The 18,183-nt window shown below is 41.0% G+C and overlaps 2 protein-coding genes across 2 annotated transcripts in view; one reads left to right on the top strand and one right to left on the bottom strand.

The window, feature by feature from the left end:
- Window positions 1-366: 366 nt before the first annotated feature.
- Window positions 367-6,040, top strand: LOC116309219 (lipoprotein lipase). The gene is made up of 10 exons (XM_031725766.2): window positions 367-611; window positions 1,454-1,650; window positions 1,918-2,097; window positions 2,298-2,409; window positions 2,504-2,737; window positions 3,247-3,489; window positions 3,738-3,858; window positions 4,156-4,374; window positions 4,644-4,751; window positions 4,843-6,040. The coding sequence occupies exons 1-10, from the start codon at window positions 512-514 to the stop codon at window positions 4,862-4,864; spliced, it is 1,536 nt and encodes a 511-aa protein (XP_031581626.1). The 5' UTR covers window positions 367-511; the 3' UTR covers window positions 4,865-6,040.
- A 652-nt stretch (window positions 6,041-6,692) lies between these two features.
- si:ch1073-396h14.1 (disintegrin and metalloproteinase domain-containing protein 10) overlaps window positions 6,693-18,183 on the bottom strand; it is a 33,413-nt gene continuing 21,922 nt past the window's right edge. Inside the window, exons 10-15 of the mRNA XM_031725783.2 lie at window positions 14,622-14,793; window positions 14,350-14,494; window positions 13,909-14,092; window positions 9,535-9,634; window positions 8,961-9,181; window positions 6,693-7,108 (exon numbers count right to left, since the gene is read on the bottom strand). Of these exons, the coding sequence (XP_031581643.1) occupies window positions 7,004-7,108; window positions 8,961-9,181; window positions 9,535-9,634; window positions 13,909-14,092; window positions 14,350-14,494; window positions 14,622-14,793 (927 nt within the window). The 3' untranslated portion in view covers window positions 6,693-7,003. The remainder of the gene's footprint in view (window positions 7,109-8,960; window positions 9,182-9,534; window positions 9,635-13,908; window positions 14,093-14,349; window positions 14,495-14,621; window positions 14,794-18,183) is intronic.

Below are 18,183 nucleotides of genomic sequence, written 5' to 3'. Positions count from 1 at the left end.
TAAAAATCGGTTTAAAGCCATGTATGTATACAATTTAGCCTAATTACACTATTTAAATATAAAACTGCATTTCTTTACAGATTTAGTTAATCACACAGGAAGCACTGAAACAATGCAAACATTCATGCTAATCAGTATCTCCTGCTGATCTGGCCGTGCTCGTGTGGTAGAAACATACATTGAATACATTTAAAAAATAAATGGCGCTTTCTCGCTACACTGCCAAAAACTGTTGCTATCGCTCCTCATAAAGCAGGCTTAATGGTTTAGTTTACACATTTACTTTCCATTCCCCGCCCGAGGTCAGCAGCCAATGGCTTGTCAGAACTTCAGAAGCGCTATTTAAGACGCAGACAGTTCAAGGTGGTTCAGATATCAGCGCACTGCGAGCAACAGGACGCGCGGGCTTATTCCTTACTACAGGACTGCATACACTCCCGGGCTGCGGCGTTTCATTGACTGATTTCGTCCTTAAAGATATTTTCTCCAAAAGGAATAGAGTGCAAAAGAAATGAGAGCGTGGAAAGTGCGGTTTCTGTGCTTCGTGGTGTTGAATGCAGCTGTGCAAAATGTGACGTCCTTGGAGGAAGAGCTCCCCGATTCTATTTTTGGTGAGTTGTCAGTTTAACTACATCCACATTTAGGTCTGTAGGTTTGTAGTTCTGCGGGTACGTGAGGTGAAAATTCCCGTGTAACTATAACATGTGGTGAAAACCACGCGCAGTGCTTGTGTATGATTTGCGTGTGTGTACAGTAGTTTCTACCTTGCCAATGATATCAACTCGCTATAGGACATACTTTAGGTCACGTGTCTGTGACTAAACTCATCTCTGTGCTCTCTGATACTCTCCTCACCTGGAAGAGACGCTCTGAAATTGAAGCTAACGCTGGAAATTAGAGAAATAAACGGAAATGTTTCAGACTGTTAAATCATCCCAACAAACTGATTTATCCGGGTGCCATCATGTCTGTTTATTTTCACAATATGGTCCTTAAACTATTGGAGCCTTTCATCTGGTAATTGTTTGGGTCTGGTCTCCACCTCCCCACACTTTGAAAATCAGTACAAGGCCCAGTCAGCTGACAGTGCCAGCGGGACCACAGAAACTTGGGCAGATTATATTCGGTGAGATGGCAGGAACAAAGCTGGGAAACCCTTAGGAGCCTCTGTGGAGCTCAGTCCTGACCAAGTGAACCCCTTTAACCCCTGAGCTTTGATCTCCTCTAAGGTGGAAGCTCATTTTCTGAGGGGCCCTGGGGGCGGACCTTATTGCCGCCAGCAACTCAGCTAGATGGTCAGACTTCTCAGACTTTCCAGCCAAAGTTTTAGATAAGATTTGCACATCTGATCGAAACACCAGGAAGCCAGAGGATTTGTTTCCTCTGCTTTATTTTTTTAAGAGTATAATGTCCTCTTAAACCATCCACCTAACTGGATAATCTTCTCTGTCAGGTAACTTCCTCGATCCTGTGAAAGCCTTTTTTGACCACAAGGCTGAGAGCAATGCCACTGTTGCCAAATTCTCGCTCCGCAAGCCATCCCATCCCGATGATGACCTCTGCTACATCATTCCTGGAAAACCCGACTCCCTGGCAACCTGCACCTTCAACAGCACTTCCAAAACCTTTCTCATAATCCATGGCTGGACGGTAAGCAGAGACGCATCAGCTTGTTTTAACCTGCCCCTATTTTCCAAAATATCCAGAGCTTTGTTTTCTTTGGACTCGAAAGGAGAATGAAAACCTGGGATTAACTTTCACCAAATTCTGGTGAGGTAGCATCTCACCAAAATAACAATCATATTAACTGATAACCAGCCAAAGTATTCCCTGACATGTTGATCTGGAGGTGGCTTAAATTACACGCGTATACTAGTTTCACCTGTCAGGATTGATGTTTGTTTGTCTTTTCAACAGCTGAGTGGTATGTTTGAAAGCTGGATGCCTAAACTGGTATCGGCACTGTATGAGAGAGAGCAGACGGCCAACGTCATCGTGGTGGACTGGCTCAGCTCGGCTCAGAATCACTATGTGGTCGCAGCTCAGAAAACCAAAGCAGTGGGGCACGAGATCGCTCAGTTCATTGATTGGATCGAGGTTAGTTGGGCTCATGATTTCACAGGTCTCATTAAATATCCTTTCAGTTAAATATAGATGAGTTAGTGATATTTAACCTAAAGTATTTAAACGATGTGTTTATATGAGTAACAAAGAAAAAGCAAATGAAATTAAACCCAAAGGTAATGTGGAGTATTTCTTACACTCTCCTTAACTTGGAATTACTTTTGATTTCCAAGGAGACCACCAACATGCCTCTTGAGAACATTCACCTGATTGGCTACAGCCTCGGGGCCCACGTGGCCGGATTTGCTGGCAGCCATGCAACCAATAAAGTCGGAAGAATCACCGGTAAACAAGACAGAACATTTCAGATGTTTGTTTTAAAGCTTTTACCACAGTAATAAAGTAGTGTAATGTTGGTCCTCCTCGTCTCTGTCTGAAGGTTTGGATCCCGCTGGTCCCGACTTCGAGGGCAAGCACGCCCACAGGCGCCTCTCCCCAGATGACGCTCACTTCGTGGATGTCCTTCACACCTTCACACGCGGCTCTTTGGGTCTCAGCATCGGAATCCAGCAGCCTGTCGGCCACGTGGACATTTACCCCAATGGAGGCAGCTTCCAGCCAGGCTGCAACCTCAGGGGAGCGCTGGAGAAGATCGCTAACTTTGGAATATTTGGTAAAAATAACTAAAATGACTGCAGCCCTGATTTTACTGTATCTGCACAGTGCTTGTTGTACTCTAGCTGCATAATTGGGATTTTTTTTCTTTTATGAAGAGAGTAAGAAACAGTTTAAGTTAGTTAAAGCGTGAATGATACCTTACCTTCTAAGGACAACTTTATTATGAAGCGATCAGATCAGAGCTTCAGCCAGAGTAAAACAAAATTAAGCACTTTTTTTTAGAAACATGTAAGCGCCTATACACAGCAGCACAGAAGCTTGTAACTGCTTGCTGCTGTCATTAATATCTTAGCAGTGGACATTGTTAATGACAGCTGCACAATGACGTCATTCACACCAGTGCGAAAATAAACAGAGGGTCCCAAACATGGCTGAGGAAAGGTCAGATTAAAAATAAGTAAATTTACCCGGAGCACGGTCAGCTACTGAATGGAAAAGTCATATATATGCAATGTAGAGAGTTACAGCAGATATTAAATTGCATCCTTTTTCTTTCCTCCTCAGCTGTCTCGGACGCAGTCAAGTGTGAACACGAGCGTTCGGTTCACCTGTTCATCGACTCCCTGCTGAACGAGCAGGAAGCGGCCAAGGCGTACAGATGTGGCAGCAACGACATGTTCGACCGCGGGATGTGCCTGAGCTGCCGGAAAAGCCGCTGCAACACGGTGGGCTACGACATCAGCAAGGTCCGCAAGCCTCGCAACGTTCAGATGTACACCAAGACACGATCCTCCATGCCTTTCAGAGGTCAGCGGCATGCTCTTTAATATCATCTCTGTTATCACATGAAAGCTGATATATTTGCAGAAACAAAAACCAAAGAATAATCTGAAAAACATCTCATACTTTTTGGGTTTAGTGACTTTTGAGATTTTATTTGCTTTGGTTGCAAAAGTCCGATCACGTGAAACTTAAACCCATTAAGTTTTATTACGTTAATTTACACGCATGCTTTCAGATCCTTAAATGGTGCAAATTGTTGCTTTGTTTTGCAGTTTACCACTATCAGCTGAAGATCCACTTCTCCAGTAAGGTGAATAGCTCAAATATGGAGCCCTCGCTTACTGTCTCGCTGTATGGAACCAAAGGAGAGGCTGAAAACCTGCAGCTTAAGCTGTGAGTGAGAGGGTTTGAACCCTTATAAAGAGGAATTACTGCACAGTGACTTGCATTTTTCAAGTTATGAGTTGTTTTTAACACTTGCACAGTAATCAAAGAAAACAGCACGAGACAGAAACCATAAACAGAAAGAGGCAACGACACACAAACACATTTCACTGCTGGGCCTTTACAGCGTGCTTTCATCGCCGTTCTATCATCTTTTATGGCACATACTTTACAAGCCTCAGTTAAATAAAACATGCTGGCTATGTGTATGCGTGGGGCTTTAACATTTCTTTCTGTGTCTGGCAGAAAGGAGAAAATTGTGACAAATAAGACGCATTCGTTCCTGCTGGTGACAGAGAAAGACATCGGTGACCTGCTGATGCTGAAGTTTAAATGGGAGGAGACAAACGGCTGGTCTGCGTCAAGCATGCTGAAGATGGTTTCCTCTTGGTGGGCCGGCAGCTCAGATAGCGCTAACGTGACGGTTCACAAAATCCGCATTAGAGCGGGCGAGACGCAACAAAAGTGAGTTGCAGAACATTAAAGGTGTAGTTACCAAATAATGTCTGTCTGCCAGAAGAAAATAACTCGAGGCTTCCCGAGTTTTCCTCAAACGCCAGTGTTGGAGTTTCCATGATGCACTTCATATTACTGGGATTTATGGCTAAAATAAATATCCTTACAGTCACAGTGTTGACTGTTATTATGAAGCTTAAAGCACAGGCTTAAGCGGAATCTCACTGAGCTACTTGAACACGCACAGTTAAGCAGTATTTCATGAATTTCTCCCACAGGATGGTGTTCTGCATAAAAGATCCCGACGCTCAGACGCTGACACAGGAGCTCACGTTTGTTAAATGTAAGGATCCGTGGAGGACGAACAGAAAGCGAACTCCAAGAAGGTGAGCTTGCCTCTGTGTTAACTCTACTCTTTACCATTGCATTACTGCTAACGCTGATAAATAACAATATATTTGCTGCTTCTGTCTGTAGAGTAACTCTGGAGAACCACTGATCGTGAAGAAAAGACACTATCCACCATCCCCTTTGTCCATTTCAGCACTTAGCAGATAATTTATACACTAGTAACTTTTATACACCTGTAAATATCTGAAAGCCTTTATCACCTTGTATATATCCAAATAGGTATAATGTTTAAAACAATATGTATGTGAATACTATGTCATACTTTGTAAAAAAAAGTCATTTAATGACTTTTGCTTCATTGTTGTACTACTAGTAAATCTTACTGACAGGCCAGATCAACAAAGTTTGGTTGTAGAGGTACTAATGCCCTGGTGTGTAGTACAATAATAATATTTCATATAAAGGAACCACTGTGAAATATAATAGTGACACCTCTGAAAATGAGGAAAAATAATATTAAAGGTGTATTTTTTGTGTGTTTTAAGCAGTAGGTTACAGTTTAGTTGCCTTTTTATGTGTTACCTAAGTACCTAAGTAACCGAGCATTCACCACTGTGACTCTCAGCGCTGTATGTGACTGTGGGACCGGTATCAGTGTGCCTTACTGTAAACAAGCAGCAGAAGCAAGCTCTTGCAAACTGAACTTTCGGCTTTTTATTGTTGCCTTCCAACTCGGCGTCCGTTGTTCTTATTGTATGAACTTATACTGAAGTACTCAAAGCTGAAAAAGGTGTTATTTTAAATGCTTTTGCATGTTTTACTGCTTCACTCCTGCAAGAAGATGTTACTTTGAAGCTGTCACCTCAAAGAAGTGCTGGATACTCTTCCAACAATGGCTGAGTATGTAATACTCAGTGTGAGCTAGAAAGCAAAGCTTGTATTAATGTTTGTGATGTGTGGTCTTTGTAAAGTGCAATGTCTGCTGTGGATAAGATTTTATTTTTTGGCTAATGCTCATTCAATTATGCATTTCCAGTTTGTAAGCAACACTTAAACCTCAGTTCTTCAGAGGTATTGTACTGTAATGATTGTGACTTTTAAAAAAAGGTATTTTGCACTTAAAACAGGGAAAGAGAAAACAACTCACCTGTACAATAAATGTAAATACTATAATATAGATACTGGAGTTTCTTATATGGAGCGCTGCTAGTTATATATTTTCACCTCTCTGTGAATTTGATCTATAAAAAGTGTGTTTATGTAATCACTGTATGTACATAGCTGTAAATAAATCTCTGTATTGTATAAATTCTTTAAAAAAAAACCAGTGTGTCGCCTGAGAGCTCATCTTGAGCTTGCATTTTTTTAAAGGTCGAGAGAAATGCTCAACTTTTCTTCCTTGCTCGCTCAGTATAAAAAAAATCATAATTATCAGTCCTATTTACCACCTCAAGGCTGTTTGTTCCATTAAAAAAATATTATCAAAGTGTGTTTGATCTAAACAGTTTTAACAATTTAAACACTCACAACTGTTTCTGATATAAAAGTGCAAGCAGCCTGGATTCAGCCCAGTGAGCTGTGTTATTTCTGCAAGTCCTTGTAATTGTGGTGTCCTGACACGTGTTTGGCTACATGTGTCAAGGTGACCCCAAAGATATGCTGAGTAAGGACATTGTAAACTGCAGCGTCAGCTTTAGTTTAACCACACTTTGGTTCTTTACGGGACCACAAAGGTTGGACCTTGCTGGTTTGACCTCGTAGATAAATTTGTTTTATATCTTCTTATTCTAAACTGTTAAGTAGGTTGTTAAGAAGATTGAAGATAAATGTAGCGGAGTAAAATGTACAGTATTTGCCCAGAGATTTGCAAAATAGTATCTACTGAAAGAAAGTACCGTCAAACTCTATGTACACGCAGACCCTTCAGTTGCAGGTGTTGTTATGGTTGAGATGGAAAGCTGGATGCTCCTCATAGCTGAAATTAGTGTCTTAAACATGCTCAGTTTATTTAAGGCTTTGTAGTGACAGATGGCTTTACATTGCAGCGGTGCTTCAGCTCTCTGAGGGGCACCTGACTGACCCACATTTGGCAGCAGAAGAAGCAAAATTTTACACAACACATAAATCACAGGAGACTCTTGCGGCTTTCCTAAATGTGAAGAGTTACACAAAGACATTGGTGAACATGACTGAGTTTTTGGGCAGTTGAACAAAGCTGATGAATCCTCGACGTGGCACCTGAAAATCTCAGGTAAAGGACGTTTATTCAGTCTTCAGGGATAAAAAGTCACTCCAAGTTACGTGTGTCCAGTTTAATGCTGCAGAGGCAGACGGTGCAGCCCATCACTCCAGACAGCGTCAGGATGGCCAGCAGGATGGCCCACCAGTGAGCCTGAGGAGAATAAATAAAAACATGATTTCGAATAAACTGGAAGCTTTGGTGTAGTTTGGTTTAAGATTAAGATTAAGATCACTAGAATAAAAATCTGTAATTTAATCTTTAATTTAAAATGTTGAGCAGGAAAAATAATTTTATTGTTCAAAGGTTTTCATATTTTTACCAAAAATATTACCTCCCTGATTTTGCTGTATTGTTCATTATTGTTCACTTTCATATTATTGCCTCAGTTATTACCCCCATTACATAAATCAGTCTAATGTTACTCAGCTAGAACCCATCACTGATACAAAGCTATTATTTAGTAATAATGTTATAATTAAATAGCATTACAGGCTATTATAATGTTATTACTCCGCTATTACCATGTTATCACCGAGTATTAATCTACCTTTTCTTTTGCAATCGTATCTCTTTTTGTTTATGAAGCAGATACTAAAACACTATACGTGCGACTTTTTCCACCACTTGAAGCATCAGAACAGTTTCTTCTTTCAAAAGTTTCAGTGTATAATGTTTTGTGGTTTCATACTGGTTAGGTCCCAGTCACAATAACCTATATACACTGGCTGATGACTACCTAGCAACCACTAGTTGCTAGGGAAAAGGGAGTATTCCAGTGGTTGTGACTTTTGTGACTGATTTCACACAGTGACAGCCAACAACCTCCTGCAACTACTCACCTACTGGTTGGGAAATACACAGTTTCTCCCAGTGACCAATAGGATACCAAGAGGGATTTAAAAAAGGTCGATATTATTTTGAATTACTTCAAATTCAAATGAACACAATGGCTAAACATCCTGTTTTGTTACACAGGGAGCACATATGGTAGCTGATCTTTTGGGTAACTCTACCGATTGAGTAAGACTTCTGACGCACAAACTGGCTGAAAGAAGACATGCTTCAATGCCTGCTGCACATGCACTCCACACCATTTCAACCCAGAAACTGTAGAAAAGACTGTACTTTGGTTTTTTTTTGTTTTTTTTTTTTTTTTGTTTGTTTGTTTTTTTTTGCCTGTCCCATTTGGTTCTTAAGCCATCAGAATTGTTGTCTGAAGACCAACAAGGATACCAAATGGATGTACTTTGTTTTAAGACTGAACACTGAACACCCAGATATGAACAACATATGGCCCTGATAGAGAAAACAAATGTTCTCCAGCTGCCAATTGCATATTAGCCAAATAATGGGATGGGCTCATCATGTGGCTCTACAGGTCGTCAGTCGTAAACCTCTTTTTTTGGATCATACCTAATCTGAAGGAAAGAGGATTTTTCTTCTGTATTTGAGCACAAAAAGCACTTTCTTACTACAACCATCTTTCTCACAAGCACCTTTTCTTATACCTAAGAGCTTTTAGCCTAAAGTTCACACACTCATACAGATGAACAAGTATACTTCAACAAATAGAGCAGAGGAGCTTCTTCTAGTAGACAAGCTGCTCTCCCTCCTAAACCACTGCTTGTGGTAAGGCACAGCTTTTACTCTAAGGTTCAGCTTAGACATGTTTTATAGCCATGTGTAGATCGAATACATTTTTGAGGTGTAGACAGATTTGTATTTATTTAGACCCAGCTACAATCCCTCATGTCTTAGTCTCAGTGTTTCTTCCTGTTTTATTTTAATAGTCTAAGGTCTCCTGTGTATCATGTTCAGTTTTGCTTCCCCTGTCTCGTCAGTCTGATTCTGTTCAGCTGTGTTCCTCAGGTGTGTCCACTCTGCCTTATTACGTTCAGAAATAGAGCCATTTTTTGGGTCCAACTGTGCCTGCCACACAGTGAAACCTGACAATCATTGTATTTATCTTATTCTGATGTTATCACACTAATGTAGCATCCACCTTCATCCACTCTCCCATGTCGTCGAAGTCATCCAAATGAAGAAAGGAGTTCTTCAGTCTTGCGATGGGGCCGTCTGCATCGAGGATGCGGCATACGTGAAATTTGTCGCAGTATCCACGGTTTCCAGAGCACGGCGCACCACCCACCAGAGGCAACACTTTTTTCTGGAAGTGATCGGACAGAACAGATGATGTGGTGCTCGCGCAAGTCTCAGGCTGATCTGCAAGAAATACAAACAAAGGAAATCAAATCAGATTATAGAAACATTACACACACACATAAAGAGAGAGAAAAAAAACTGTTTATACTTTATAAAAGCAAGTTTCTTGAGTCACATACCAGCCTGCGTGTGTATCATAAAAGAGATATGCCACTCAAAACTTGACAATGTGAAATGGAAACCAGAGTTTGAGAAACAGCTGACCTTTAATAACTACGATCTGTGAACACAGATTGGTCTAAAAGAACACAATCATTTAGTAACCTCAGCACTAATTAACACAGCCTGAGTTGTTGAGACACGGCGTGTAAACACATTCCTCTGTAGCAGAGGACACATATGCCTGTGGTTACCGGGCTTCTGGCAGCACATGTGGCATTTCTCCTTCATGGAGTCTCCTGGACAGTCACACTGCTCCAGGTGGTGCTTCACACAAACCGACCCAGTGCAGACCTTCAGAGACAAACACACAATACAGTTAGGATGCAGAGTCAGAAGAAGCTGGGAGAGAACTATGATGTAAGAAATTAAGACAAATAAGAGCCAGTTCAAGTTCATCAATATCAGTATGTCTATTGTTGATGATCAAAATATTGACTCGATTGGTAGGTAATTGGATTATTTCACTACCTTAAAGTTTATGTCAGTCATGCGAATTAGCAGTGAATTAAAATTTATATATCTTGATATTTATGTTTTATAGAGGACCTATTATGTTAATTTCCAGATCCATGTTTTTATTACTGGACTCTACCAGAGCTCATAAAGGTCCTTATTTATCGTACAGTGGACCCTTGATTTAAGCCATCTTATATCTCATTGGCTACCTCTCACAAACAGGAGATTTGAACTAAAGGTGGGCGGGGCTTCTTTCCTCAGAGCCAGAGACTAGTGCCTGTGCACCATATTAGACATATGTGCTCTCTTTGATGTCATACATATGATATGATATGATATATCTTTATTAGTCCCACAAGGGGAAATTTCATAAGGCTGCCGACCTATTGCACGCAATGGCGGCGCCATCTTACCCTCCGACCATACATACATTACACAAAAACATCACATGGGGAAGACAGGTCAGAGAGGTATAACAATGGGAAATGCACCACATGAGGAAAGATAAGGAGAAAAAATAACTCCCCCAGACTGAGCTCCAACAGGAGATCAGTTTGAGAACAGAAAAAACACCTCTGCACATAGCACATGAAAAAACTCTTAATACACCAAAGAAACACATGACAAGCAACAGGGGTGGGTAAAGGGTGAGAGACAGCCGATTTAGACAGTACATCCGGGCCTGCAGCCTATGCGCTGGTCTCCTTGATCCACCGTCAGCATCGGAAGGGAATAAGCGTCGAAGGCTTTTGGAGGGGGGAGGGGGGATGAGTGTATGTCTGCATGTGTATATATGTCTGTGTGAGTGTGTGTGTGTGTGTCCAGAGTTCAGCTGAGACAGTGTCCTTCGCCCTGCCAGGCTAAGTAAACAGTCTTCCAGCCAACCCAGGTGGCCTTGCATATAAAGGGAAGAACAGTCAAAACACAGTCGTTATCAGGGTGTTGTTGTTCAGCTCCAGCCTTGCAACCGCAGCTGGCGCCGAAGGGGATCTCCGCATGTGTGATGGTGGTTTTTACTTTAGTGCGAACAACTCATATGAATTTCCAAGCAGTTCTACAGTCCAACACTGGTCTCTCAATCTCCCGATGGAGAGCCGCGAGCTTCGCCATACTTGCGCTCTGTGATGTTGTCATTCTTGTGCCCAAAGAGACGATTCTGAGAACTCACGACAGTGTGCCTCCCCGAGATGTCATCGAATTTACGCTCAGAGATGTTATTCCGAGCGAGCCCTTCCGAGATGTAATCCAGTCTGCACTCAGAGATCTTATTCTGAGTATTCACGGCAGCCGTAGCCTTTCTAAGATCTTATCCGTGCTGCGCTCAATGAGCCCATTTTGAGAAACTCACGCCTCTTCCCATCATTTCAATCCCAGCGGGCAGCCTTGTGGAGGTTTGAACAGCCGGTTCCGCTTCCTTAGTTCTCCGGTAAGTCAGGGCCAAGCCAGCTCCGATCAGCCAGAACCCTGTTACCATGGTTTCGAATAGGTAGATATCTTCAGCACTCAGGCTCACCCAAGCCCAAACTTCTCGTTGAGAAAGGGGTGTCAATTGCATTCAGAGACCAATTGATCAAATCCATAATTCTCTTTTAGGTTTTAGAGAACAGACTGTGAGAGAGTGTTCCAGGGAAAAGTAATACAAAAAACACGAGACTAGACAAGGACACAAGCGGCTAAGCAGGGAAGCTAAGGGAGAGGAGGAGGAGGAGAGGAAAAAAGTGCGACCGCCTTCGTCAAGAGCAAGAGCAAGAGAGCCTAGGGCATTAAAAAACGGTCTGAAATCAAGAAAAAACACAGAAAAGTATACCAGGTTCAATTCAAACAACACTAATTCAAATACTCAAATACGTACACACGCACACACACACACACAAAAAAACCAAGCTAGTTTAGGGAGTGCTTTTCATTTCATGTTAATACATCAGATTTAGCCATTCATAACCATTCCTGGCTAATGTCTCATAAGGAAACTGGGGAAACAATGACAGGTAAGATGTACTGAGGCGCTTGTGTTGCATTAACTTTTTCAGTGTATATAACACTTACAGACACTTATATAGTGTTCGACAGATTTTAGAAACTGCCTCTTACTTTCTGAGACTTCGTAATGTGGGGATCTGCATCACAGATGTGTTTTACTGTTGTTGTTGTTTTTTAAGCCTGAAGTAAATTTATGTTTGACATGTTTTGATGAACCAAATATGTTTGTTTGAAGTTTTTTTTTCTCTTTTGTGTTTCGTTGGAAATAATATATCAGAGTCAGTGAAAAAAAAAAAGATGAATTTGAGAATTTTAACTAAAGATAAGTTTTCCCTTTCTTGGTTTACACTATTACTTACATCTTCTTAAAAGCCTTTTATCATGTTTTACGTTTGGGATTATATATTTTATGTTCCCGGATCAGGTCATCAAGGTTAGATGAGGTTAGAACATCTGGAGAATAATATATCCAGAAAACCACAGTCACAGCTAGAATAAATGCTCTCCTGCTGAGAGGACAGAGTAACATCTGTATTTAATTTTGGAGGGAGATCCTGTTGTTATCCTGCTGGTTAAAAAGGATTTTTCTCTTCTTTTTTCAGAAATGCTGTGTTAAAATGGCACATTTGTTTACACCTGTAATACCTGCCAATAAACACAGACATTGGGTTTTAAATGTTCTGATTATTTCAAGATAATTTTCATTTCGTGCTACCTAAAACAAAAACAGGAAGCACTTGATTGTATTTTAAATGAGAAACTGGAAACAGCCGAACTTATTTGTGTGCAACGCCCTCAATCACTTTTAATCACAAGGCAATTGCACAGGTCAGCTGATGGGAGGCAACCTGCACTCTCTGCACTCTCAGACACACTGGTGAGTGTTTGCAAATAATTGTGTTCTCTTCTATAAAAGTAGACAGACTGCTTATATGTCAGCATTCTGTCTGCAATATGCAATCAGTCTGAGTCAGTCTGCACTGATGAGTGCAACTCATCTGTAACACGTCTCTTTGCAATAGAGAACTTGATTCTGCTGGTTGCATTCTGGTAAAACTACTATATAGAAGCAAGGCCAGTTTGCAGTTAAATCACCTTTCTGCAGCAACGATGTCAAGTGAAGACATTTCTTAACTTTTATTTAAAATAAGTGAGCCTCTGGCTGGAATGTAATGTGAATTTCTGCATATGCAGACGACACAGTTTTATTTAAAAAAAAGGTCGTACGTAATTGCCAACTTGACCAAACTGACTGCAGACTGACATTGTCTTCTGTTTTGTGAAACTTGCTTGTTCTGCCAACTACAACAAATATCATTGACACTGATATTTTTGTATGATCACGATATTAGGTGTAGACAGCGCTGACACACAACACAACAAACTGCACTCACTGAACACTTTGTTAGGAACCCCTGCTCAACTGAACAATGTAAATATCTAATGAACCAATCATGTGACAGAGTTGTTGGTGCCAGGCAGGCTGGTCTGAGTATATCAGAAACTGCTGATCTGCTGGGATTTTACCACACAACCATGTCGAGGGTTTACAGAGAGTGGTCTTAATAAAGAAAAAATAGCCACTCAGTGGCATTTCTCATGGATGAAAATGCCTTGTTGATGTCAGAGGTTGTGTCAACATATGAAGAACTCTTTTTCATATCTCTGAAAGATGAACCAGAGTAGCAAAAGACCACTCCAGGTGCCACTCTTGTTAGCTCATAACAAGAAACCGCGTGTACGGGATTGCTAAAATTGGACCATAGAAGATTGGAAAACTGTTGTCTGGTCTGATGAGTCTCGATGAAGTTCTGCGGCATTCTAACGGTAGAGTCAGAATTTGGCTTTGACAAATTCCACAGCCTACCTGAGTATTTTTGCTGACTATGACCATGTCCTTATGACCACAGTGTGCCCATCTTCACCTAATAAGGTGTCTGGCGAGTGGACATGATGAAAAAGAAATCTCTGGAAAAGCTACTAAATGAACCTTATACTGAAAGTCTATTACCATGTGCTGCTTTCAAGGTCAAGATTCACATGCTTTGCAACATTGCTGCACACTTGCCCTCATTGGGTAACGGAGTGTGTTAAGTAACACTCTGGTGTGGTGGATGTGCCCGCCTCACCCCATTCAGGCAGACACGCGTGCCCTGACTGCACACAGTGAGGTTTTCCTTGGCAGCTGGTTCGGGGCAGAGCGGGGAGAGTCCTGAGCACACGCTCGCTTTCTGGCAGTCTGTCTCTTCGTTGCACCTCTGACCCTCCGGCTTAAACTCGCAGTTCTGACCACAACACAGGCCCTGACTTGGACTGATAAATGGAAGAGAAAAAACACCACAAACATGGTGACAGCTGCACATGAGAGCCACATCTAAACTAAACAAAGCCGCATCTTGAAACTAGAATATAAATAGTTTAGATGAAAGACTGATGATGAATATTTAAATTTATTAACCTCAAACCCATACATGATTGAACTTAAAATATTCAGAAAGAAAAGAAAGACAGATAATTACAGTATTAGGAAATCATTTCGCACACTTTGATGTTGTGTACATGTGGAGTACCTGCAGACTTTACCAGGCTTGAGGCGACACTGGATTCCTACAGGCTCTTTAGCACTGTAGCAGCAGAGATCTGTATCTTTGTTACCGACATCACACTCCTCACCCTCCTCTATGATCTGGTTTCCACAGATGGGCTGATCACTGACTGCCCAAAATGAACAGACAAGCAGATAAACACATGAGCAGATACACACATACAGATATAGCCTGAAGGCTGCAGCAACTAGTGCACAATGTAAACAGCATGCAGGACACTGATATTTCTTCCTCACCCATGAAGCAGTCATCTTTCTTCAGCTTCAGGATGTTGCTAATGTGTTTGATGCTGCAGGGTGAGAACTTATCGTTGTTTTCACGCGCCCCGTCTGTGGCGTAAGGAAACATCAGGTACCTGCCTTTACCGACATCGGAGCCGAGGTTCCTGCAGTTAGCGCCCTCATCGTGCTGAAACACAGACAAAACACCAAGCATCTTCACTCGACTGCAAACAGAAGCAGCAGGCGGAAACGGATGATCAACCCAAGCTGAAGATATTTGCTTCCACCTTTTAAATATAGATCAGGGAATCAACTTCCTTCACTGATCATAGGAGCTTTTTCAGTCATGTCCATCAGCAGGCCTCAGCTGAAAGGGCAGTTTTACTTTTAAGAGCAAAGAGACAAATCTTGAATCCCCTGTCCATCTAATGAGGTCCGCTGTGTTCCACATGTGCAATAAAACTAGAGCTCATACTCTTAGGATGATAATGTCTCTGATGAATTATTAGTCTAATGCAGAGAGTTGAAGTGAACATGCAAACATGCTGAGGGAAACGGCATTGATGGGGATATTTTTGCACATGTTTAAGATTAGGTTGAAAGACACTTGTAATAATACAGTCGTCAGCATGCATAAAACTAACTTGAATTGTGTTTCCACTCTTATGCCTCAGTTTCTTTTGTGGGGGCTTCAGACTTTACACCAAACCTTGTATTCGCTTCTAGCGTATACCAGAACTGTGCTTTCTTTATAGCTGAAAAACAGGAAGAAAAGCAAAGCTGTGTTCAATACCTCTGCAGAAATGTAAGTAACAGCACTTCCTGTTTACTTTTTGAGCACCTGTAGCAGTCTTCAGATGCTGTTTTCACAGACACGATGTAATTTTAGGTTAACCACAACCAAAACAAAGATAAATGTTTATACTAGAAAGCTTTTCCAATTCAGGAAAAACCTGGTGTGCTATTTCCTTGTATTTTATGAGGTACTGAATGTTTCTTCTTATACAAATATACATAAGCTCTATGCACTACACCCCCCAGAATACAATGAGAAAACAAGGAGCGGGACAACAAAATATTCAAGAACAAAGGATAAAGCAATCAATGACTATACAGTTTAAGTAAGTATGATTTATGGAGCAGCAACACGTGTAAACAAATATGGGGACAGGGGAAAAATAAAGTGTTCCTAAAAAGAAACAGGTTACTTTAGCAACGGTCGCGTAACACAGCATTCAAAATGAGCAATTTTTTTTTTTTTTTTTTTTTTAAGAAAAGGTATATCATCAATTTAAAGTTTTGGTATGTTTCATGTGTTCGACTGGGGATGAAATATGTATTCATGAGATGTCAGAATTAGAATCAGCATACTTTGTTAATCCCTAAGGAAATTATGTGGGTTACAGTTGCTCCAGTATGAATAACAGGAACAGAAACAGACTAGACTATTTAACAATACAATATGTTACAGATTTAAGAAATAGCACAGTACAAATACAACAATACAAATCACTCAATAATAAATATCAAGGATTAACAGAGGTGATTATAAATAAATATCTAGAATACTGACAGCAACATTACTGAGTAGAAAAGAGCGTGTGCAAAAAGGGTGTAACTATTACAGTGTTTACAGTTGTACAGGGAGATGGCCACGGGCAGGAATGATTTCCTGTGTCGTTCATCGGTGCTTTTTGGTAATCTCAGTCTCTCACTGAACGTGCTCCTGTGGCTAGCCAGCATGTCATAGAGTGGGTGGGAGGTATTATCCAACATTGTCCTTATCTTGGACAACATCTGCCTCTCCAACACCACCTTAAGAGAGTCCAGCTCCATCCCCACAACATTACTGGCCTTGCGGATCAGTTTATTTGCCAATCATTGCATTTTGTTTTTATTTCCATTTTACACCTGAAAAAAGAAGTTCCAACTTAATGTAAATTAAGACTTGCTGCGTAAATCTGCTTTGATAGTTTTGATAGTTATTTTCTTTTTATCCATTCACATTAGAGTTACAGCAAAGAAAAGATATAACTTTTCAGATATTAACGTGGAAGCCAGTCTGACAATTAATTAATGGGAAAGAAATGACCTTCAAAAATTCATTTTGTTGTTGCTGATTTACAGTTGCAAGTTGTAAAGGTTTAGATAGTGAAGGTTGCCTTTGCAAACTTTGGTCTTGTTTCCAACCCATCAATGATGTCCTCTTTATATTTCAGTTTATCTTTCACCTGATGAATTCATTTTTAAAAATCAGTGTAGAGATACACAGTTTGGAAGGGAAATATTCCGAAAGCCAAAGTGTCTTTTTAATCAAAATTTCCTCCCCATCACAGTCCACTCCTGTGCTTTTTCCACCATGAAGTTGCAGGGGAGACCTTCAGTCACATGTCTTTATGTCTTCCTCAATCCTATGCAGCCTGGAAACATGGCTGTCACAGGAGCAAAGATATTAGAGGGGCCGGGGTGTGCTTACAGTAGTTTAATTTATAAAAAGCCAGCAGGGTCTGACATAGCAGAGCTAATCTGCTCAGGAATGCCTCAGAGGGCTCTTTGGTGTGCGGTAATATGAATAATAGAGGGCAGGGTGAAAAGAGAGTGTGGAGTGCTGCTGGCGTTTTGGGCAGCAGGAGAAAGGTTGGAGGTGTTAGCAGCTGTCACACATACTGAGGTGCAGGCATTTGTGTGCTTATATGACGTGTGTGCTGTTATTGAGGTGGTGGAAGAGGCTGCCAGGCTCTGCTTATGGACACAAACAGAGAGTAACCATAGGACACAAGTGACTGACATCAGAGCTCCTCCCGTTCCCTTTTTTGAGACGTACCAGTGAGACTGAGACAGGGGTCCCTATAAAAACAAACCAGTCAATAAAGGACAAGGTCTCCAACGCCCACAGAAGTGAATCATTCACAGACAATTTGTTCCAGTGCAAACAGCCGTGTGAGAATATGTGACATAACACTTTGAATCTCTGGGACTCGTCACGTTCAGCAAACAGCCGACGTCGTTTTATGTTTAAATAAAAGATGGAAATGATTCAGGTTGAAACTAGCAAACAGACATCCAGGATACACTGAACCCATGAAACGTGCAAATCGAAGAAAGAGCCTCCTCACGTTTTACCGTCACTTATTAGAACAACAAACAGAAACAGCAGCAGATATGGCTGCACTAAAAAAAAGGAAAAGAAAAGAAAAGAAAAGGCATGATACATTTAATTTTGTTTTCTAGGTGCTGAGCAATCTGGCTTTCATTTCAATAGAGTTATTAACCATGAGTAAGACTGCTTCCAATACAGGTAGTATCAGTCAGAAATCACCTGGCCTTATTTTGGTGCATGGGGCACTGTTGTCACTAAAGCTAGGCTAATGCTAAGTCATTACTGTCACTCAAAAAAAACACTGTCCGTCTAATAACCCACAATTTGATTTACATGAACATGAAATTGTGGTCGTGGAGCCTTGCAGTAGTTCTGGTAATTAGCAACATATGCTAGCTGCACCATGGAGATATAGCAGCACAGAAGATTGAGATATACTTTTTAACCCAGATAAATACAACTTAATACAACTTGCTG

Source organism: Oreochromis aureus, linkage group 23 (genome assembly GCF_013358895.1).
Source record: "Oreochromis aureus strain Israel breed Guangdong linkage group 23, ZZ_aureus, whole genome shotgun sequence".
Lineage (NCBI taxonomy): Eukaryota > Metazoa > Chordata > Actinopteri > Cichliformes > Cichlidae > Oreochromis > Oreochromis aureus.
The sequence above is the reverse complement of the archived record's forward strand: the minus strand, read 5'-3'. Positions and strand labels throughout refer to the sequence as shown.